Genomic DNA, 23,323 nt, shown 5'->3' on the forward strand with positions numbered 1-23,323 from the left:
TATCACACTGAGCATTAAGGCTTTTCTCCAGTATGTGTTATTTTCTACATTCAGTGACAACTGTGAAGGGCAAAGGCTGTACATTGCTTCTATTCACAGAATTTCAGTGAGTGGAAGTGTGAATACTTCTGTTTTAAGAACTATAGAAATGTGCAAAGGCTTCACCATATTCAACACATTCATAGGATTTCTCTCCACTGTGATATCTTTTATGCCTTTTGATCTTAATCTGGGTTTTATTGCTGTGAAAAAGATACCATGACCAAGACAACTCTTACAAAGGACTACATTTATTTAGGAGTCCTGTACAGATTCAGAGGTTCAGTCTATTATGAAGGTGGAAAGAATAGCAGTATCCAAGCAGACATGGTGCTAGAGGAGATGAGAGTTCTACATCTTGATCAGAAGGTGGCCAGAAGATTCTTCTGCCATGGGTGGAACTTAAGCATAGGATCTCAAAGCCCACTGCCATAGTAACACACTTCCTCAAAGAAGGCCACTCCTCCAAATAGTGCCACTTGCCATGGGCCAAGCATAATCAAACCACCACACCTTTGAAGATCACTGTGACCTGTAAAGGCTCTATAACATTAGTTACATTCATAATATGTATTCTTTTATGTCTTTGGAGATGACTATGTCGTGAATAGGCTTTATCACATACATTACATTTGTAGGGTTTCTCTCCAGTATGAATTATTTCATGACTTTTAAGTTGGCCACGAGAGGCAAAGGATTTACAACATTGCTTACATTCATAAAGTTTCACTCCAGTATGTGCTGCTGTATGTATTTGGAGACTAGTGTTGCACACAAAGGCTTTACCACATTCATTACATTTGTAAGGTTTCTCTCCAGTATGAATTTTTTCATGTCTTTTAAGAACATTCTGACCTGCAAAGGCTTTACCACATTGATTGCATTCATAGGGTTTCTCTCCAGTATGTGTTCTTTTATGTACTTGTAGATAACCAGGATATGCAAAAGCTTTACCACACTGATTACATCCATAAGGTTTGTCCCCAGTATGTTTTCTTTTATGTACTTGGAGATAACTATGAGATGAAAAGGCTTTACCACATTGATTACATTCATAGAGTTTCTCTCCAGTATGTATTCTTTTATGTACTTGGAGATAACGATGAGCTGCAAAGGTTTTACCACACTGATTACATTCATAGGGTCTCTCTCCAGTATGTGTTCTTTTATGTATCTGAAGATGATCATAATATACAAAAGCTTTACCACACTGATTACATTCATGAGGTTTCTCTCCAGTATGTGTTCTTTTATGTACTTGGAGATAACGATGAGATGCAAAGGCTTTACCACACAAATTACATTTGTAAGCTTTCTCTCCAGTATGCGTTGTTTCATGTCTTTGAAGATGACCATAATATACAAAGGCTTTATCACATTGATTACATTTATAGGATTTCTTTCCAGTATGTGTACTTTTATGTATTTGGAGATTACAATGTTGTGAATAAGCTTTATCACATTGATTGCATTTGTAGGGCTTCTCTCCAGTATGTATTATTTTATGCACTCGAAGATTACAATGATGTGCAAAGGCTTTACCACATTGATTACATTTGTAAGGTTTCTCTCCAGTATGAATCCTTTCATGATTCTGAAGTTCAGAATGGTATGCAAAGGCTTTACCACATTGCTTACATTCATAATGTTTCTCTCCAGTGTGTGTTCTTTTATGTCTTTGGAGATGATTATGCTGTGAATAAGCTTTATCACATTGATTGCACTTGTAGGGTTTCTCTTTAGCATGTGTTTTTTTATGTATTTGGAGAATACTGTGATATGTAAAGGCTTCATCATATTGAATACCTTCATAGAGTTTCTCTCCAGTATGAAGTCTTTCATTCCTTTGAGGATAACTGTGACATGCAAATGCTTTAGCATACTGAGTGTATTCAGAGGGTTTATCTCCAGTATGACTTCTTTCATGCCTGCAAAGATAATTGGCATATGTGAAATAGGAATCACATCTTAAGGTTTTATCACTTTGCTTGCATTCATGGATTCCCCTACATTATGGGTTGTTGTGCATTTTTGGGGATACCTGTAATGTTAAGAGTGTTATTACATGGCTCACATTTGTAGCATCTGTTTTCACATATTTGAAGAAAAATGGAAGAGCTCAGAGCTTTACCTCACTGAGTACATTCACAAACTTTCTTATATTGTGAAATATACTACATTTGCATACTATATTGGCAAAGTGTACCAGGACAAACAGAAAAGAATTTCCACATTTCTAGTACTCAGGGATTTTCTACAGTGTGAGTTTATGGGTATATTCCCAATAAAATTGGAAAACAAATTAATTATAAACTTGTATCACACTGAGAAAGCCTACTCAAATGGGGACTACTACATATATTTTAATTGTACTGGGAAAGAGAGAGAGGTACATAGATTCTTTAAATATCCCTATGTTCACATGGCTTGTAGCCATTGTGATATATGATACATCTTTTAAAAGAAGAATGACAAATGAAAGAGTTCCACATTGCATTCACACAGTTTGACTTTTTGTTCATCATAGACATGTGGTATAGGACTTAAGGTTTCTCCCCAACAAAACTCTTGATTCTTATAAACTGCCCCTCTAACTTAAACTTAGCAATGTTACTATAAGAGTAATCATCTTTAGTATATAATATTTGATTCTTAGAAACATATACTTATCATCTATTATATATCTGTCTGTCTAGCTGTTGAAATATGTGAGTGGTATAAAACTAAATATAGATTGTCAGTTCTACAGAGTAACTGAAATGTGGCTATGATTCGAATAGTAATATCTGTTAAGGATTGTTTTCATAGAGGAATGCCTTGCAAACACAAATCAGACACCTAACATTGAGGTACATGGATTTGTGAGAATTTAATAATACACTTAAAAAAGTGTTTTTTTACACTGTTGCTTTTCTTTAAAACTTCCAGGACATGTTAACATTTCTTCAGAGGCATCTTCATACTCACTTGCACATGAAAATTACCTTCCAGAGAGGGACATCGCCAGTTCCTGTGCCCACTACCACTGGCCACCTCTAGCCAGCCATCTGCATGCGGTGGAGTTGCAGCGCTTTTTACCACACTTAAGCCCCATTAGACCTCTGCCTCCTGCAAGCCAGTTACAAGGGGTACACCACTATCTTGGCTCCCAGAATCCAGAGAGATCTGACAGCGTCAGGTACACAGACATGGTGTGTGGCTAAAAAAGCTTGGGTCTAAGTCTGTCAGGCTTTTGCCTGAACCCAAGCACTGGGCAGCTCGGTTTGCCATCTGTGTGCCAACCTGGCCAGGGGGTCCATTGCCCTGCAGACTGCCCAGCACTTGCAGGGGTGCGCCTTGCCATCTTGGCTATCTGACAGAGCCAACTAGCAGACATAGCCCAAAGCTAACATCGCTGATGCCTAAGCCTGTCAGGCTTTTACCTGGATCCAGGGCCTGGGAAGCTTGGCGGGCCATTTGTGCACCAAACCGGTTGGGGGATCTTTTGCCCTGCACAGGGATCAGTACTTGGAAAAGATCCCCGGAGCATCTGCCATGATCAGTCCCTGAAGGAGCAGACAGGCAGCACCAGGTTCACAGAGACAACTTGGGGCAGGACACACCAGGGCTCCAAAGGCACCCAAGAGGAAGGCAGCACATCACCAATCTGTGCCAGGGGTAACTCAGTCATCCAGAGGTGCTGAAATAGCATTACAGGCTCACAGGAGATTCAAACACTAGCCAGTGACAACAGGACCAACTAACACCAGAGATAACAAGATGGCAAAAGGCAAATGTAGAAACGTTGCTAACAGAAATCTAGGCAATATGGCAGCGTCTGAACCCAATTCTCCAACAACAGCAAGTCCTAGATACCCCAACACACCAGAAAAACAAGATTTGGATTTGAAATGACTGGTCATGATGCTGCTAGAGGAACACAAAAGGACATAAATAAATCTCTTAAAGAAATACAGGGGAACATGAATAAGTTAGAAACCCTTACAATAGAAACACAAAAATCACTTAATGGAATTCAGGAAAATATGGGTCAACAGATGGAAGCCAATAAGTTGGAAACGCAAACACCCCTTAAAGAAATGAAGGAGTCAACACACAGAAGTCATGACAGAGGAAACACAAAAATCGCTTAAAGAATTACAGGAAAACACAAAAAAACAAGTGAAGGATCTGAGCAAAACAATCCTGGATCAGAAAACAGAGGGAGAAACAACTAAGAAATCAAAAAGGGATACAACTTTGAAGATAGAAAACCTTTGGAAGAAATCAGAGGCCATAGAAGAAAATATCAATAACAGAATACAAGAGATAGAAGAAAGAATCTCAGATGCCAAAGATACCATAGAAACCATTGACTCAACAGTCAAATAAAATGCAAAATGCAAAAAGCTTGTAACCCAAAACATCCAGGAAATCCAGGACACAATGAGAAGACCAAACCTAAGGATTATAGGCATAGATGAGAGTGAAGATTTACAACTGAAAGGTCCTGCAAATATCTTCAACAAAATTATGGAAGAAAACTTCCCTAACCTAAAGAGAGACATGCCCATGAATATACAAGAATCCTACAGAACTCCAAACAGACTGGATCAGAGCAGAAATACCTCCTGTCACATAATAATCAAAACCCTAAATATACTAAACAAAGAAAGAATATTAAAGGCAGTAAGAGAAAAAAGCCAAGTAACATATAAAGGAAGAACTATCAGAATTTCACCAGATTTCTCACCAGACACCATGAAAGCTAGAAGATCCTGGGCAGATCTCATGCAGACTCTAAGAGAACATAAATGCCAGCCAAGACATACTCAGCAAAACACTCAGTCACCATAGATGGAGAAACCAAGATATTCCATAACAAAACCAAATTTATACAATATCTTTCCACAAACCCAGCCCTACAAAGAATAATATGGGGAAACACCAATACAAGGAGGGAAACTACAACCTGGAAAAAGCAAGATAGTAACCTTCTTTCATCAAACCCAAAAGAAGATAACAACTCAAATATAAAAATAACATCAAAAATGACAGGAAGTAATAATCACTATCCTTTAATATCTCTTATCATCAATGGACTCAATTCCCCAAAAGACATAGACTAACAGACTGGATAAGAAAACAGGACCCTACATTTTGCTGTATACAGGAAACACCTCAGCGCCAAAGACAAACACTACCTTAGTGTAAAAGGCTGGAAGACAATTTTACAAGCAACTGGTCTCAGGAAACGAGCCAGAGTAGCCATTCTATTATCAGACAAAATTGCCTTTCAATCTAAACTAATCAAAAGAGACATGGAAGGACACTTTTTGGTGGTCAAAGGAAAAATCCACCAAGAAGAACTCTAAATTTTGAACATCTATGCTGCAAATTCAAGGGCACCCTCATTCGTAAAAGAAACTTTACTAAAGTTCAAAGCACACATTGCACCTAACACAATAATTGTGTGTGACTTCAACACTCCACTCTCCTCAATGGACCAATCAAAAAAACAGAAACTAAACAGGGACACAGTGAAACTAATTGAAGCTTTGGACCAATTGGATTTAACAGATATATATAGAACATTTCATCCTAAAGCAAAAGAATATACCTTTTTCTCAGTACCTCATGGTACCTTCTCCAAAATCAATCATATAATTGGCCACAAGACAGACCTCAACAAATATAAGAAGATCAAACTATTCCCATGCCTCCTATCAGATCACTATGGAGTAAGAATGGTCTTCAATAGTAACAAAAACAACAGAAAGCCCACATACACATGGATGCTGAACAATACTCAATGATACCTGGGCCAAAAAAGAAATAAAGAAATCAAAGACTTTTTAGAATTTAACAAAAATGAAGTCACAACATACCCAAATCTATGGGACACAATGAAAGCAGTGCTAAGAGAAAAACTCACAGCTCTGAGTGCCTCCAAAAAGAAACGGGAGAGACCATACACTAGCAGCTTAATGGCACACCTGAAAGCTCTGGAACAGAAAGAAGCTAATTCACCCAGGAGGAGTAGAAGACAGGAAATGATCAATCTCAGGGCTGAAATCAACCAAGTAGAAACAAAGAGAACCATACAAAGAATCAACAAAACCAGGAGCTGGTTCTTTGAGAAAATCAACAAGAAAGATTAACCCTTAGCCAGACTAAGCAAAGGCCACAGAGACAGTATCCAAATTAACATAATTAGAAATGAAGGGATTATAACAACAGAAACTGAGAAAATTCAAAAAGTCATCAGATCCTACTACAAACTGGATCTGATGATTTTTTGATCAATACAACTGGGGAATCTGGAGGAAATGGACAATTTCCTAGACAGATACCAAATACCAAAATTAAATCAGGATCAAATAGATCATCTAAACAATTCCATAACCCCTAAAGAAATAGAAGGGGGTCATAGAAAGTCTTCCAACCAAAAATAGCACAGGATCAGATGATTTCAGTGCAGAATTCTATCAAACCTTCAAGGAAGACCTAATACCAATACTCTTCAAATTATTCCACAAAATAGGAAAAAAAAAAAAAGCAACACTACCCAATTCCTTCTATGAAGCCACAATTACGGTAATACAAAAACCACAGGTATTCAAGGCCCACACCTAAACACAGTAAAAGCAATATACAGCAAACAGGTAGCCAACATCAAACTAAATGGAGAGAAACTTGAAGAAATCCCACTAAAATCAGGGACTAGACAAGGCTGCCCTCTCTCTCCATATCTTTTCAATATTGTACTTGAGGTACTACCTAGAGCAATTAGAAAACATAAGGAGGTCAAAGGGATACAAATTGGAAAGGAAGAAGTCAAACTATTACTATTTGCAGATGATATGATAGTATACTTAAGTGACCCCAAAAACTCCACCAGAGAACTCCTACAGCTGATAAACAAGTTCAGCAAAGTGGCTGGTTATAAAATCAACTCAAGCAAATCAGTTGCCTTCCTATACTCAAAGGATAAGCAGGTGGAGAAAGAAATTAGGGAAATGACATCATTCACAACAGTCAGAAAGAATACAAAGTATCTTGGTGTGACTCTGACCAAACAAATGAGAGATATATATGACAACAACTTCAAGTTTCTGAAGAAGAAAATGGAAGAAGACCTCAGAAAATGGAAAAATCTTTCATGCTGGTTGATTGGCAGGATTAATATAGTTAAAATGGCCATATTGCCAAAAGCAATATTCAGAGTTAATTCAATACCCATTAAAATCCCAACTCAGTTCTTCATAGAGTTAGAAAGAGCAATTCTCAAATTCATCTGGAATAACAAAAAACCCAAAATAGCTAAAACTATTCTCAACAGTAAAAGAACTTCTGGGGGAATCAGTATCCCAGACCTCAAGCAATACTACAGAACAATAGTGTTACAAACTACATGGTATTGGTACAGTGACAGGCAGGTGGATCAATGGAATAGGATTGAAGATCCAGAAATGAACCCACACACCTATGGCCACTTGATCCTTGACAAAGGAACTGAAAACATCCAGTGGAAAAATGATAGCCTTTTCAACAAATGGTGCTGGTTCAATTGGAGGTCAGCATGCAGAAGAATGCAAATTGATCCATCCTTATCTCCTTGTACTAAGCTCAACTCCAAGGGGATCAAGGACCTACAAGTAAAGCCAGACACACTGAAACTAATAGAAAAGAAACTGGGGAAGACCCTTGAGGACATTGGTACAGGGGGAAAGTTCCTGAACAGAACACTAATAGCTTATGCTCTAAGATCAAGAATTGACAAATGGGACCTCATAAAATTACCAAGTTTCTGTAAGGCAAAGGACACCATTAATAGGACAAATAGGCAACCAACAAATTGGGAAAAGATCTTCACCAACCCTACATCTGACAGAGGGCTAATATCCAATATATACAAAAAAATCAAGAAGTTAGACCACAGAAAACCAAATAACCCTATTAAAAACTGGGCTACAGAGCTAAACAAAGAATTTTCAACTGAAGAACTTCAGATGGCTGAGAAGCATCTTAAAAAATGTTCAACATCATTAGTCATTAGGGAAATGCAAATTAAAAGAACCCTGACATTCCACCTCCCAGCAGTCAGAATGGCTAAGATTAAAGGTGAGGATGTAAAGAAAGAGGAACACTCCTCCACTGTTGGTGGGGCTGTAAGCTGGTACAACCACTCTGGAAATCAGTCTGGCGGTTCCTCAGAAAACTGGACATTTCTTTTCTGGAGAACCCTGCTATCCCACTCCTGGGCATATACCCAGAGGATTCCCCAGCATGTAATAAGGATACATGCTCCACTATGTTCATAGCAGCCCTATTTATAATAGCCAGAAGCTGAAAAGAACCCAGATGTCCCTCAATGGAGGAATGGATACAAAAAAATGTGGTATATATATACACACACAATAGAGTACAATTCAGCCATTAGAAACAATGAATTCATGAAATTCTTCAAATTCATGGAGCTGGAGAATATCATACTAAGTGAGGTAACCCAGTCTCAAAAGATCAATCATGGTATGCACTTACTGATAAGCGGATATTAGCCTAGAAACTTGGAATACCCAAGACATAATCCACATATCAAATGATGTCCAAAAAGAATGGAGGAGTGGCCCCTGATTCTGGAAAGGCTCAGTGCAGCAGAGTAGGACAATACCAGAACAGGGAAGTGGGAAGGGGTGGATGGGGGAACAGGGAGAGGGAAGAGGGCTTATGGGACTTTCGGGAATTGGGGAGCCAGGAGAGGGGAAATCATTTGAAATGTAAATTAAAAAAAATATATCGAATAAAAAAAGAGAAAATTACCTTCCATGTCTTCTAGAACTTTTACAATGTTCTTGAATATTATGGCATTCCCACTTGTAGCCTAAAAAAATAATACCAGAAAATATATGATATATTATTGGAAATTAGGCAAAATTTAGATTACTATCTTTAGTGAACCTAATTTATTCATCTCATTCTTCCTCATTCTCAATTAAACTTACAGAAAAGCATCAGAAACCAAGAAACAGTTGTTTGCTTATTTTAAAAAGTGAAAGAAAATTCACTATCTTACCTATAGCAGTGAGGTTCTTGTAGGTCTCCAGCATCACATCTTTGTAGAGATTCTTCTGTGAAGGATTCAGCAAATCCCATTCTTCTCGAGTCAAGTTCACATGCACATCATCATAGGTCACTGCATCCTAAAATATCCCATACATGTGTACAACAAAAACCATAATCCTAACATCACTATAAATATATGCTTTATGTATAATATATTTCTATGATTCTGGTGCTTCTCCCACTTATATTTTGACCCAGAAGTTCTGATGTAATTACCAAGTCATCTTAGAAGGAAACTGAATAATAAAGTTCACTTCTGTCAATTCTTTGCTCTTTGTACAAGATATAGCCTTGCAAGAGAAATGCTAATTGAGAGAGAGAGAGAGGAGCAAACACTACTAAGCACACATCAGAGAAATTATATGAACAATTACTAATTACAAAAAATGATGGGCAAGCTGGGTATACTGGTTCATGCCTTTAATCCCAGCATTCAGGAGGTAGAGGCAGAGTTGGCTGCCAGCCTGGTCTATCAAGGACAGCCAGAGGTTTATGTTAAGACCCTCTCTCCCCTGTAAAAATCAAATAAGAAAGACAGAAAGAACTCAGAGGTTTTTAATTAAGTTCCTACAAAGAATTAAACATCTACTCCAGTTCTGTATTCACCTTCTAGAATCCCAAAGTGCCCCAGTTTCAACTGTAACAGTAACAAGATCTTACTAAAATGGGATGCATCTTTCAATAGTTACAAATGGACAGATGAAAATATTAGCAATGTAAATTTTGAATCTAACTAGGACATAAGAGATGGCTCAATAGTGAAGAGCTCTTGCTTGTCTTGCAAATAATTGGGCTCATTTGCCAATTGCTTCACAACTATTCATTTCTGCAAGATCAGGAATTCTGAAGACATCTTCTGATTACTATGGGTATCAGGCATAAATGATGTACATATTCATGCACACAGGTAAAATACTCATATTCATTCAAAAAAATCAAAACAAACAAAACAGGAAGAAAGAATGTTATGCACCTGCAATTCAGTGACTCAGAAAGCTCACAGTATTAATATCATGAATACATGTCATTCTAAGAAATAAAATATTCTCTTGAATTTCAAAATTCACAATGTGGATGAAGATAAACACAACAGCGTATGCTTAACATGTATCAAAAACTGCATTCCAAGCCCATAAGCCAATAATATATATATATATATATATATATATATATATATATATATATATATATATATATATAGCCAGGCATGTCATATTTAATTCTAGCACTCTGGAGCCAGAGTCAGGTGGACCATTAATGAAGCCACATGTACCACACATCTACTTTCAGGATGGCCAGTGCCATACAGAGAAACTTTGTCTTCATAAAGAAAAAAAATGGAAAACAAAAACAGCAAAATTAAAAATATAAAAACAGTAGGCCTGCAAAATATCTTAGCACTGAATAACAATTGCTTCAACTGCATCTTATGTGAGCTAGGGATAGAGTCTATAATGGTGAAGGCAAGACAACATAAGAAAGAAGCTGACTAATCAAGTCCAACGACAACACAGTAGGGCACACACACACACACACACACACACACATACATACAAGAAACAGGTTGAGTCTATAGACACTCAAATCTCATCCCCAATAAGGAATCTAGAAAAGTTCCTCCTATAAAAGCTTCTACTGAGAGGACTGAGTTGGTGAGAGTCAGGCTGACTCTATGACAGGCTGCAAACTAGCCATTTGAGAGACAAGGCCTAAGTTTCTGTTTCCTAGAGCGAAAAAGCCCAAAACAAGTCAATTGGAGGAAAACCACCCTGCACAGATAGCCAATCAGGAGCTGCACCTACCACCAAGCCTGAGCCAAGACTGAGCCAAAAATAGTTAATCAGCATTGGTTTTAGAAAGTCCCTCAAAATCCCCAGAACCTTGACCAATCCCAAAGACATCCAAAACCCTGGAAATTGGGCCAACCAAACAGGACAAAGCTCACCTACTCCTCCCTGGAATTCCATTAACTGACTTTAAATTGAGCTTGCAAAGCTCACATTTGCCTTTGCAAACTATATGAGTCTGGGAGCTCTTTCTTCAGTGATTCTTGGACTCTAACATTATAAGCTCCCCCAATGAAAGCCTTAAAGGAGAGATAAGTGTTCAAAGGCATTACTGTATCTGGGGGCTTTTTGACTTAGTCAACAAATTTCTTCACCTGGTGCTGGGATTGTTCACTCTGATGGCCAGCTGTGCTCTCTGTCTACGATGGCTATTCGGATCTTAGAGCAAACATTTTGAGTGATCTTAGCTCAATAAGATTTGTCACACATAAGCAGCACTTTCAGCTCCTTGACATTGTAGACCAGAAACTTGTGTAAGTCGCTCGGCAGCATGTGCTTGCTGCTCCCATAACCAATGTTGGTCATAAGGACCTGCCCCTTGAATCTTCTTCACACCACTGTCAATATTTCTGTGGTGGCTCAAACCTTTAATCCCAGCACTCGTGGGCAGAGGCATGCATATTTCTGAGTTGGAGGCCAGCCTGGTCTACGGAGTGAGTTCCAGGACAGCGAGGGCTACACAGAGAAAGCCTGTCTTGAAATACTTCTGAGTTCCTATCAGTTTTGCTTAATTTTGACATATCGATCTGACTAGTGCCTGATGAACTTCTTGGTCCTCTTTTTAATGATCTTGTACTTCACCTGAGGGTGAAGGGCAGCTATGATGCTGCAAAACAGATGGCAGGCACCTCAGAGGTAGCGCCAAGGTATAAGAGGCCAGAACCTTCTCTTTAGTGGTGATAAATAATCTCTTTAAAAATTCATGCTTCTCATCTTAAAAAATGCTCCACTTCATTAGTCATTAGGGAAATGCAAATCAAAACAACCCTAAGATTTCATCTTACACCAGTCAGAATGGCTAAGATTAAAAATTCAGGAGACAGCAGGTGTTGGAGAGGGTGCGGAGAAAGAGGAACACTCCTCCACTGCTGGTGGGGTTGCAAATTGGTACAACCACTCTGGAAAGCAGTCTGGCGGTTCCTCCGAAAACTGGGCACCTCACTTCCAGAAGATCCTGCTATACCACTCCTGGGCATATACCCAGAGGATTCCCCACCATGTAATAAGGATACATGCTCTACTATGTTCATAGCAGCCCTATTTATAATTGCCAGATGCTGGAAAGAACCCAGGTATCCCTCAACAGAAGAGTGGATACAAAAAATGTGGTATATCTACACAATGGAGTACTATTCAGCCATTAGAAACAATGAATTCATGAAATTCTTAGGCAAATGGATGGAGCTAGAGAACATCATACTAAGTGAGGTAACCCAGACTCAAAAGGTGAATCATGGTATGCACTCACTAATAAGTGGTTATTAACCTAGAAAACTGGAATACCCAAAACATAATCCACACATCAAATGAGATACAAGAAGAAAGCAGGAGTGGTCCCTGGTTCTGGAAAGCCTCAGTGAAACAGTATTTGGCAAAACCAGAACGGGGAACTGGGAAGGGGTGGGAGGGAGGACAGGGGAAGAGAAGGGGGCTTACGGGACTTTCGGGGAGTGGGGGGGGCTAGAAAAGGGGAAATCATTTGAAATGTAAATAAATTATATCAAATAAAAAAAAAAAAAGAAAAAAAAATTCATGCTTCTCCACAGTTACTCTGCATATTCTCTCTAGGATATGGACTGGTTTCTGTCTAATTAGGAACTTGTCACAATTTCCTTTCATAGAGGACTTCATAAGAGATTTTCTTTTTCTTCTATCATATTTTAAAATTCCAAATAGATAAAAACTGTTTGAGTACATATTACTTTTAGCTTCAGAAGATATCATGTATATTTAAGAGACATTTAAATATTATAAATTACTTTGATAACTTAAAAAGAAAATTCATGCTTCTGTTTCAGCATTTGACAGCCATGTGAAACTTCCCCGTGCTATTTTTCTCTACAAGCCACAGACTTTGCATTTATTTCTGCCCCACTAATTGCTTTTCTTCCACTGTCGTCTTGAATGAGTTACTAGCAATAATTATCTAACAGATTTAATATTCTATCTAGGAATACAGCCAATTATTTTTCATTCTGCCTTATGCAATTTCTCAGGGCATGAGCAGAATAAGAAACATGTTGGGTGAAAATAGACAAATGGCCTCTGGCTAAATCTTTTATGGAGTCTATTTTCCACTGAAATCCTATGAGTTCTGACTGCATTACTCACAATGCTCCAATCTTCCAGGTACTAGAAGAACAGCTGATTAAGCTCTGAGTACCGCTTTCTGTGCTGTTTACTATCTCAAGTCCGGATATTTCTCACATTCCTCCAAAGGAGAACATTTCCAGGTTCTGTTCAGTAACAACATCACTTTTTGCAGTTTTTGTTTGCTTGGTTTTTGGTTTTTTTTTTTTTTTTTTTTTTCTTGGTTTCATTTTTTTGTTGCTGTTCTAACTTGCTATTCTGCTGGTGTGATTGAATTCTCTAACCAAAGGCATCTCAGCTAATGTATAGGTTCACTTGTTTAGTCCTGTCAGATCACAATCCACAATCTTGGATTTGGGAGCTTAGGCTAGAAACTCAAGCTTCAACAAAATAAGACAAAACCCATAGACAAACATTGTTCCCTAGCTTGGCCCTCTTGATTGGTCACTGTATCATATTCTGCCAGCTTTCTTTTCCAGCCCAGGCACAGTTGCTTAAGGATACTGCCACCCTCAGTGGAAGAGCCTTCCCACATCAATCATTACTGAACACTATCTCTCACTAACACAGCATCCACCCATTTTGATGAGGGCATGCCCTCAAGTGAGGCTTCCTCAGATGACTGTAGGCTATAAAATGTTCACAACTGAAGCTAATTAGGACTCAGAGACAATAACATACATATAATAACATTAAGTAGCAAGAACCCAAAAATTGATGAGTGCAACAACTGGAAAACAGAGTTGCCAAGAAATGAGGAGATCCCTTAAGATCAAGAAGATGAAACTAAAACTGTTTCACAAACTATCTTAAACTCAAGAAACTCATTAACATAGCAAATTTTCAGAAGACAAAAATAGGTTGAGGCCTATCATGTTCCAGAGAAACAATATAGATTATAATGAATCAAATCACACAACATAGATGGCACCACAAATAAAAGGAGAAAAGCAGACAGATGTATAAGTCTGTAAACATTAACTACAAGACTATAATAAAAAAAAAATCAAAGAAATTGCAGGCCAACACTCATTCTATGCACTTTGTTTCTCCTCTTTGTCAGTAATAGAAACTAGATTAAAAGTAGCAAAAACCCAGTCATTTGGACAAAGAGGCAGCCTAAAGAATGGGAAATGATTTCTTTTTTACCAAATCTACATCTTATAGAGGCCTAATATACAAAATATATAAAGACCTCCAGAAACTAGACTTTCCAAAGCAAAAAAATTCAATCAAAAATGGGGTATAGATCTAAACAAAGAATTCTCAACAGAGGAATCTCAAAAAGCTGAGAAATACTTAAAAAAAATCATCACCATCTTAGCCATCATGGAAATGCAAATCAAAACTACTTTGATTGTTTGTTTGTTTGTTTTTTCAAGACAGGGTTTCTCTGTGTAGCCTGGCTGTCCTGGAACTCACTCTGTAGACCAGGCCGGCCTCAAACTCAGAGATCTGCCTGCCTTTGCCTCCCAAGTGCTGGGATTACAGGCATGTGCCACCGATGCCCGGCCTCAAAACTACTTTGAGAATCTATCTTGGATATGTCCGAATGGCTAAGATCAATAACACAAGTGAAAGCTCATGCTGGCAAGAATGTGGAGAAAAGGGGAACAACCACAACCATCCACTGTTTGTGGGTACATACTAATACTGTCATCATGGAAATTAGTATTTCCTCAGAATCATGGTTCCTCAGAACACTGAGAATTCATCTACCTCAAAACTGAACTATACTGCTCTTGGGCCAAAAGGTACTCCATTTTACCACAAGGATATTTGCTCAACTATGTTCATAGTGTATTTATTGATACTATTCAGAAACTGGAAACAACCTAGAGATACCTAACTGAAGAATGGGTATATAAAACAAACAAACAAAAAAAAAGTGGTATATTTACACAATGGAGTATCTATCACTCAGCTCTTTTAAAAAATGACATCATGAATTTTCAGGCAAGAGAATGCAACTAAAAAATAAAAATTAAAAAAAAATCACCCTAATTGAGGTAATCCATACACAGAATGACAGATATAGTATGTATTCACTTATAAGTGGATATCACCTATTAGGTAAATAATAATCAAGCTGTACTCCACAAACTCAGAGAGGCTAGGTAAAAAAGAGGCTTATAGAGGAGAAGCATGGATCTCCCTTAAGGGAGAAATAGAATAGTTTCTGTGAGTAGACTGGGATTTGATGGGGAAAGGAGTGGGAGGGATCAATTGGGAGGGAATAGGGAGAAAGTACAGTTCAGGGAGAGAAAGACAAACACACAGACAGCCAGAGACAGAGAGAAGTCTGCCTCCCAGGAAGAGTCTAGGTGGGTCAGGGTCTGTTGGCAGATTTCCCAGACTGCTGAGGCATGGAACAATAAGAGGAGGTACATCTGAGGCTCAAGGCAAGGGGCTAAAAGTTCTATCGACCTTGGTGGAAGGACCAGGAAGGTGCCTCCGGATAAGAACAGATTTCAGGAAATTGTTTCTGTTAGCTTGTGGCTTTGCTTCCCATGGTACTATGAGGTATAAAAAGGCTATGAAAATTAACTCGAAGCAGCTGGTTGTTGCTGGCTGCTGCTGGTTGCTGTTGCTGCAGTATTAACCAGCAATCCTCCTAAATCTAACTCTTGACTTTGCATTTTCTTTCTGTCTTTCCTATCTTTAATCCTTGCTCCTACCTCAGAGACTGTTCAATACATGCCAGCAGGTCCAGTACAAGGAACAAAATTAGATTCAAGGATCTTTCTCCTTTTAGGTTCAGGCTCCCAGATTCTTTTGAACAATTTAAATATGGACTAGAGACTGCAAGTCTAGCCACTGAGACAGATGGGAAATTTACACAGTAAAGATATTCCCAAGATTTTTTCTTAAGTATACCAGTGCTCCAAAACAGCAGGTTGGTGACAGTGTCCTAAGTGGAAGGTCCCAGATAATGAAAAACACAGGAAAAGGAGAAGGTAAAAAGTATAAAAGATGGGGTGAGAAGGTCTTGCACAAGCTGTGTCTTATGCTAAGTATGTTTCTTAAGAATACCATCTTGTATACTACTTACATGAGGGAAATGGAAGGAAATGGAAGACTTCTATGAAGGCAGCAGAAACATGAGGAAACTATGAAGATAGTAGACACATCATATAATGGGGCACACTAGGGAAGAGTCTAATCAAATAGTGCTACATAAGGCAAATTTGGTGTATCTCAAAAGCATTACTCACCAAACTTAAAGTGGCCTTGGGACTGATAACCACAGTCCCACAGGTGGAAACTCGTGTTCTCAGAATAGGAAGCAACTCCTCCCAAAAGCCCTGGCCCCAGGCCATTACCAGCTGTTCCACGCATATTCCAGGTTTTAGAGAAGGAATTCTGTTTTATTTCTATACCTGAGGGCCTTAGGGAAAGCTCCCAGGGCCTAGGCCCAGTTACTGGCTCTGTAAGCATGTTCCTGGGTTTGTAGTAGAATCAACTTATGCTTTTCCTGACTAGCTTACAAATAAATGAGACTGAGACTATGGTTATTTTAGTCTTCGCCAATTACTGGGGAGTAACCCATAATCTGCTTTTCTAATCTAACCTCCCCAGTGATGAGCTGCAAAAACACTTGCCAAGTGCTCAGGGCACCTCTGCACTTGTGGTGCTTTGTCCTCTCTCCTCATGGCCTCCCTTATTCTTGCTCTCCACCCAATCAGGTAACTCAAAACCCACCTTCTTCTAATCTCTCCAGTAACTGGCTATAGCCAGTTTTATTTAACCAATACATTTAAATTAAGAACAAGATTTGTACAACAAAAGTTTGTAATGGCAAGAATTCACTTATGGGTTTAGACCGTCCGGTACAAAATTTAGCTTTGCAATACATAGCAACAGACCAAACCTCAACAGGGGTGCAGAAGGAACTATGTCACTCTATATATGTGGAGACCTCCAGAAAAGCCTTGCTTGTTCAGGCCAGCACTAAACACAACAGTGTTTTCTGTTTTGTTTTTTTCCTTTTCAAATGATTGTCACCACTTTTCAACTTGCCCATGTGGCAGAACTATGCTTTTCTCAAGAAGAAAACTGAACTTTTATGGCACACAGACCATAATGTTGATTGTGATCCTGTAATACCCTACCTAGCAGCTTGTTAGAGGCCTGCTCTTTAATATGGGGATGTGCCTAGCGGCTGGTTGTAAATCAGGGTTGTTTCCTTTGTTATGGTTTGGAGCCATATTTCTGGACATTCCTTGTGAACAAATATATCCACCATTCTAATCTCTAACAGACCTGGTTAAGCATTCTATTTGTCTGTGGGGCGTTTTACAGGCAGTCCTCCTTCAGCTAAATTATACTAAGTGTGACTCTCCTAACCATTAGTAAATTCTTTATATCATCAAGTCTACTCTTTTACATCATAACTTGATATTAAGTTGCTACCTAACACATTTAAAGACTTTTATAACTTTCATAACACAAAATTAACTGGAAATGGATTGTACACCCTAACATTAAGTGCTAAAAACGTGTAGAAACTAGGACTCTCCGAGTTTGGCATTATGCCAAGGATGTTTCTATACACAAGCCATTCTTCCAAGTGCTCTGCTTAGATACAGCCCTCACAGTGAAGTTATTCAGAGGCTACCGCTGGGGCCAGCGAGTGGCTAGGATCTCACGGGACCTCACAGGTGGCTGCTGGTTCCCTCTCAGCCCGAGAAAAGACCCACCACACTAGCTCCCGCTGTTCAGCCCCCTGCTCCTCGCTTACACGATCCGGAAGTTATTTAGAGGCTACCTCTGGGTCCAGAGAGTGGCTAGAACAAGGGACCTCTGAGGTGACCGCATCTGGCCGCCGGTTCCCACCCAGCCCCAGGAAGCTTGCTCCTCCCCATTGTCCGCATAGACCCTGTACTCACCATATCACAACTTCGGAGCTTGCCTGAGTGCGCTTCACAGTATCAGCAGCAGGTCAGCGAACACATCACACAGGACCATTCAAGCCTGCTCAGCTACTAAGCAGAACCTGCAGCAAGGGACCCGGAAGAAACCGCCTCTTCTTCTGACTGGCAGGTTCTCCTGAAGGCTCTGATTGGCCAGTGAGTCTTGAGTGACAAGAGCACCTACCTTAAGGTTAGAGTGTCCTGAAATGACACTTTGTAAAGGTTCTCAGCCCAGACTTCCAGTCCAGGGCCAGTCGTTTTTCCAGATCCACGGGGATTTGCAGCAGCACTTGTGCTTGTTCTCTAATAGCCTACCCATCTGTCTCCCCACCCAGCCCAAGGGAGGACCCACCACTCCAGCTAGGACAGCTCAGCCGCCACCTGGTCCTCCTCCCCTCAGTGGGTAGTGGCCCTGTGCTCACTAGGTCCTGACCTCAGCCTGAGCTCTCACAACACCCAGTAGGCTCTTTCCTTTCTTCCTCCTGCAATTAGGGTAGATAGCTTGCATAACTCAACTTGCAGTTCAGTTATCAATCTGTCCCACAAATGGAAGAGTGCCCAGGACATTAACAATTAAAGAGAGATTTTCAGAAACAAAATTTTTGTTTTGTGGCTGTTGGGATTCAGACCTGGGACAAGCAGCTGAAGTGGACATTGAGCACACCAAAGCTGGCTGGACCTCCAAGTTCTCCCAGCACTCCTCAGTCCCCACATGTACTCTGCCTTGTACCCTGAACTTTCTAGACTAGGAGCTGGGCTTTCCCTCCCCCAGAAGCGCTTCCTGTAAAATCCAGACATTGTGTGCTCTTTGTTTCCCCGTCTCTGTGTCTTTCTCCCTCTCTCCTCCCTCCCTCTCCATCCCCCTCCATGTTCCCTGTCCCTCCCTTCATTTTTCTCTCCCTGCATGCTTTGCTTGCTCTTTTCTCTCCCCCCCCCCCGCCCCGCCCCCATTCTCTCCCCCCCCCTCCCCATAGCAACTTCTCTGACTTCCTTGGGACTAGTGAACCCTCTGGTTTCTAGGGATCAGTGAACCCACTAGAGAGCTGCTCCCAATAAACTGGCAAATACTTTAATTTGGCTTGGATTGAGTCCTTCATGCTGGGTTTGGGTAAACTGCAGGGAGTTTTCACTGGTAGGTATGAGAACCTTGGGAAAAAAAACAGGAAACAGATGACAACCCCTGTGGAGCACTATTGTTAACCAGCATAGCTTCCTCAGTGGGAAGGTAAACACACATTCTCACACAGAGCTATATTAGTAAAGGTTCTCTAGCTGAACTGACCTGACAGAATGTGGCTCTATTAGAATATTTCGCTGGCTGTGATTCAACTAGTCCAAAAATGGCTAGCTAATAGTGGTTCGGTCCATATTGTATGTCCAGCTGGTCTTCAGTATATACCAGAATTCTGAAGTAGTTTCTAATGCCAATAAAAAAAGGAACTTGCTAGCCAGTGGTAAGGCAAGCAGAAAACAAGAGTTACCATTTTCAATGTTTATATATATATATATATATATATATATATATATATATATATATATATATATATATATATCTCCTACTATGTGACCTAAATCTTATCACCTCAAAAGAGCCAGGTTAAAGAAGGGTTTTTCTATTTCAAAAGCTGTAATTATGAAAAAAATTTCCACAGTACACAACTCTTGGGATTTTAGATAATTTCAGATATAGTCAAGAATAGCCATCACAAAAGCCAAGACAAAAGAGGTGTGATTTTTTTTCCTGTGGCAGGCAAGGAAAGCATGGGAGTCCTTTCCATAGCAATAATTTTCTTCGACAAAGGAAGCATTTAGATTTTACTTATGGAACCTGGATAACATATAGGTTTGTCTATTCCTAAGCATGCTAAGTTAAATTCTGAACATGGTCACATTGTCAAGGCAGAGATATGTAAGGACATTCTTAATTCAAAGTCAACAGAAACATATGTAAATCATAAAAATGATAGACAGAAATGTCTCTGGAATGTTCACCTTATACTGCAAGATCTTAGCTGAAAGTCAAGTAAGTATGTTCAAAGATATGAATAAAACTTGCTGAGTCCATTCTGTTGGTTGTGTGTATATGACTGATCACATTGCACTGAATAGCCAAATAGGAACATCATCTTTGCCTGAGGCTAATTGTCCCACTTACAGGAGAGTTCCACTCTTTAATGAGCAAGAAAATGTTAAGAGTACAAAGGTCTTTGAATCCACAGATCACTAGGAAATCCATGGATGCTAAACAAACAGGGTCTTCTTCTCAATGAAAGAGATAAAATACCTGCATTCTATCCAAAAGCCTCAGAATGAATTTTGTTAATGACCATGTGATTTCTACTATCTGTGAGACAGATCTCACCTACCTTCTGAAATAGAGGCAGATGTAACTTAAATTCCCCTGAATGATTATCCCAGACTCTTGCTTCCCTAGACTGTTAGTCATCATTTGTGGAGATGTCCCATGCACTTTATGGCGAGCTAACCTCTATGCTATTCATCAGAGATCACATTAAATTCTAGGTCTTTCAGCTATAGAACCCAACCTCATAGTCACATGTACTTTGTAAAAGAGTTTCTATGTAGTTACTTATTAAGATTTATTATGTACCTGGACTGAACTGATGGGACTGATTGTTACCTGGAAATCTTTTCCAAAAAAGTACTGTGTTTTAAATATGTTGGCAATAAACTGCTTAGTATTAAGGCCCCCCAGTCTCATCCCTCAAGTCAATCTATACAGGGCTTTCATACTTATATTTTAGTTTGGTTTGCTTCCCTGTCCCTGCAGGGATCCCCTCAGCACAAGTCTGACCCCCAAGTGACCTAGAATGTCATGGACAGGAAACATTATCAGGAAAAGAAAATTTAGAAATGGAAAATATCTCAGAAGCTAAGAACACTGAATTTTTTTCCAGAGATCCCGGGTTTCATTCTCAGCACATAAGGCAGCTCACTACTATCTGCAACTCAAGTTCCAGGGGTTCTTACATCATATTCTGGTCTCCCTGGCCAACAGGCATGGTGTACAAAAACACACATACAGGCAAAACATTCATAAACATAAAAGAATAACTAAAATTCTTGTGTGAGGGGTGTGTGTGTGTGTTTGTGTGTTTGAGAGAGAGAGAGAGAGAGAGAGAGAGAGAGAGAGAGAGAGAGAGAGATTGAGAACTTGCACTATAAAATGTATTGTTCAAGCAAGGGATAGTAATGTATTTCTTCAATCCCAACACTTAGAACACAGAGGCAGGAAGATCGCCAAGTTTGAAGATAGTCTGTGCTATATAGTCAACACAAGCATACACACACACACACACACACACACACTGGAAAATAGAAACAAACCTAAATGACATAGATAGAAAGAAACACTGGAGAACTGGAACAATACAATACCTCTTAAGAGATCAGAGTTTGCCACCAGTGTCCATACAATCATTTTCAAAAATAAATATTGACAAGCATGGTAGCACATGCTATTAATCCTAGCAGTTTGGATCATATCTGTGAGTTTGTCACACTGGTTTACATGGTCACTTCCCACAGCATAACCCATTTCAAATAGACCTAAAAATTGGAAGAAGAAAATATAAAGGTGAATCAGCTCTGATTAAAAGCAGGGAAGCCTATAGACTGAACCACCAACCAAAGAGCAAGCATGGGCTGGACCTAGGTCCCCAGACTATATGTAGTATATATATATAGGAGCCCTTAACAACTGGAGCAGGAGCTGCTCCTGAATCTGTTGCCTGCCTGCCTATAGATCCCATTTCCCTAACTGGGCTATCTTGTCTTGTCTCAGTGGGAGAGGATGTTCCTAGTCCTGCAGATACTTGAAGTGTGAGGGGTAGGAGAGTAATAGGGGGTATTGATGGGATGATACCCAGAGGGGGGTTTTGGTTCTCAAAGGAGAAGGGAGGAATGGGGGAGGATCTTCATGAGGGGGTACTGGGAGGAGAAAGCAGGCTGATATTGGGATATAAAGTGAATAAATAAATTAAAAAATAAAATAAAAGCAGGAGAGCCTTTTTATATTCAAGTTTGAAGATGAGGTACATAGCAAATGATTTAAAAAGTAGATTTTTTTTTTTTACAGGTAGTAATTTAGTTAACTACCAGCCAGTTCTCAGAACATACTATGAACAAGGGAAACAATTTACTATTTGTCCATCTTAAGATTATAGAGGAAGAACAAGTCAAAGTGACAATCTGACCTATAACTTTGGACATGATTAGAGAAAACACAATAGAGAACAATATAGAAATTAATTAAATTTAATAACAGGTTTAATTAGGAGAAGGAAGGAAAAATGGAGTCAACTTGCCCTTAACAAATATATTTCTGTTTTGTTTCTTTGTTTGAGACAGGGTCTCATTTAAATCCCAAGCTGACCTTGATCCACTTAGAACACTGTAATTTATAATATGCATTGAATGTGGAATAAATAACAGTGTTTATTTAATCCTGTGCATTTGGACCATCATTCCTACCATGACATTCTTCTATGCTATAGAAGAGGGATCTGAGAATTTATTTCATATTGGTTTGGTTAGAAGTAAAGAAAAATGTTCTCAAAAGGGTTGCTTCTTCACGGAATCTTGGGATCACTTCTAGCCTCAAAGTTAGGGGACTGATGTTAGTTGCTCTAGAGCTAAAGTTAGAAAAAATTTCCTCCATGGATTCTGCAGTTAGAAGGGGAGATTTTCTGTATTCTGATCTTCAACAGAACACATTTATAGTTATCCTTCTATTGCTGTCATAAAATACACCATCACCCAGACAAATTATAATTTAAAGCATCAAATTAAGCTTATAGTTCCAAAGGGTAAGAGTCAATGATGGCTATGTAAACACATGGCAGCAGGAAGAACTTAGAGCTCACATTTGAACCTCAGATAAGGGAAAGCAAACACATTGGGCATGGTCAGAAGCTTTTAAAGCCTCAAAGTACACCCATTTGACACACTTCTTTCAAAATGACCATGTGTGTGCTCCTTCCCAAACTGCTCTACCAATTGAAAAATAAGTATTCAAGCACATGACTCTATGGGAGCCATCCTCATTTAACCACCATATCCTTCTCTACTTCTTAATGAAAAATACTT

At 39.2% G+C, this 23,323-nt stretch overlaps 1 protein-coding gene across 1 annotated transcript; it reads right to left on the reverse strand.

The window, feature by feature from the left end:
- Positions 1–272: 272 nt before the first annotated feature.
- LOC127663880 (zinc finger protein 431-like) lies at positions 273–18,332 on the reverse strand. Its single transcript, XM_052155664.1, has 4 exons — positions 18,191–18,332; positions 9,095–9,221; positions 8,842–8,902; positions 273–1,967 (listed from the first exon to the last, which is right to left on the reverse strand). Exons 1-4 carry the CDS (start codon positions 18,191–18,193, stop codon positions 539–541), a joined length of 1,620 nt encoding a protein of 539 aa, XP_052011624.1. The 5' UTR covers positions 18,194–18,332; the 3' UTR covers positions 273–538.
- Positions 18,333–23,323: the final 4,991 nt, after the last annotated feature.

Source organism: Apodemus sylvaticus, chromosome 13 (genome assembly GCF_947179515.1).
Source record: "Apodemus sylvaticus chromosome 13, mApoSyl1.1, whole genome shotgun sequence".
Taxonomy (NCBI): domain Eukaryota; kingdom Metazoa; phylum Chordata; class Mammalia; order Rodentia; family Muridae; genus Apodemus; species Apodemus sylvaticus.

Excerpts from the sequence above, each read along its gene's own strand:
- LOC127663880 (XM_052155664.1), bottom strand. Across the intron at positions 8,903-9,094 it reads CAAGAACCTCACTGCTATAG|GCTACAAGTGGGAATGCCAT; the intron begins GTAAGATAGTGA and ends TTATTTTTTTAG. Across the intron at positions 1,968-8,841 it reads AGTTCTAGAAGACATGGAAG|GCATGAAAGAAGTCATACTG; the intron begins GTAATTTTCTCT and ends TTATCTTTGCAG.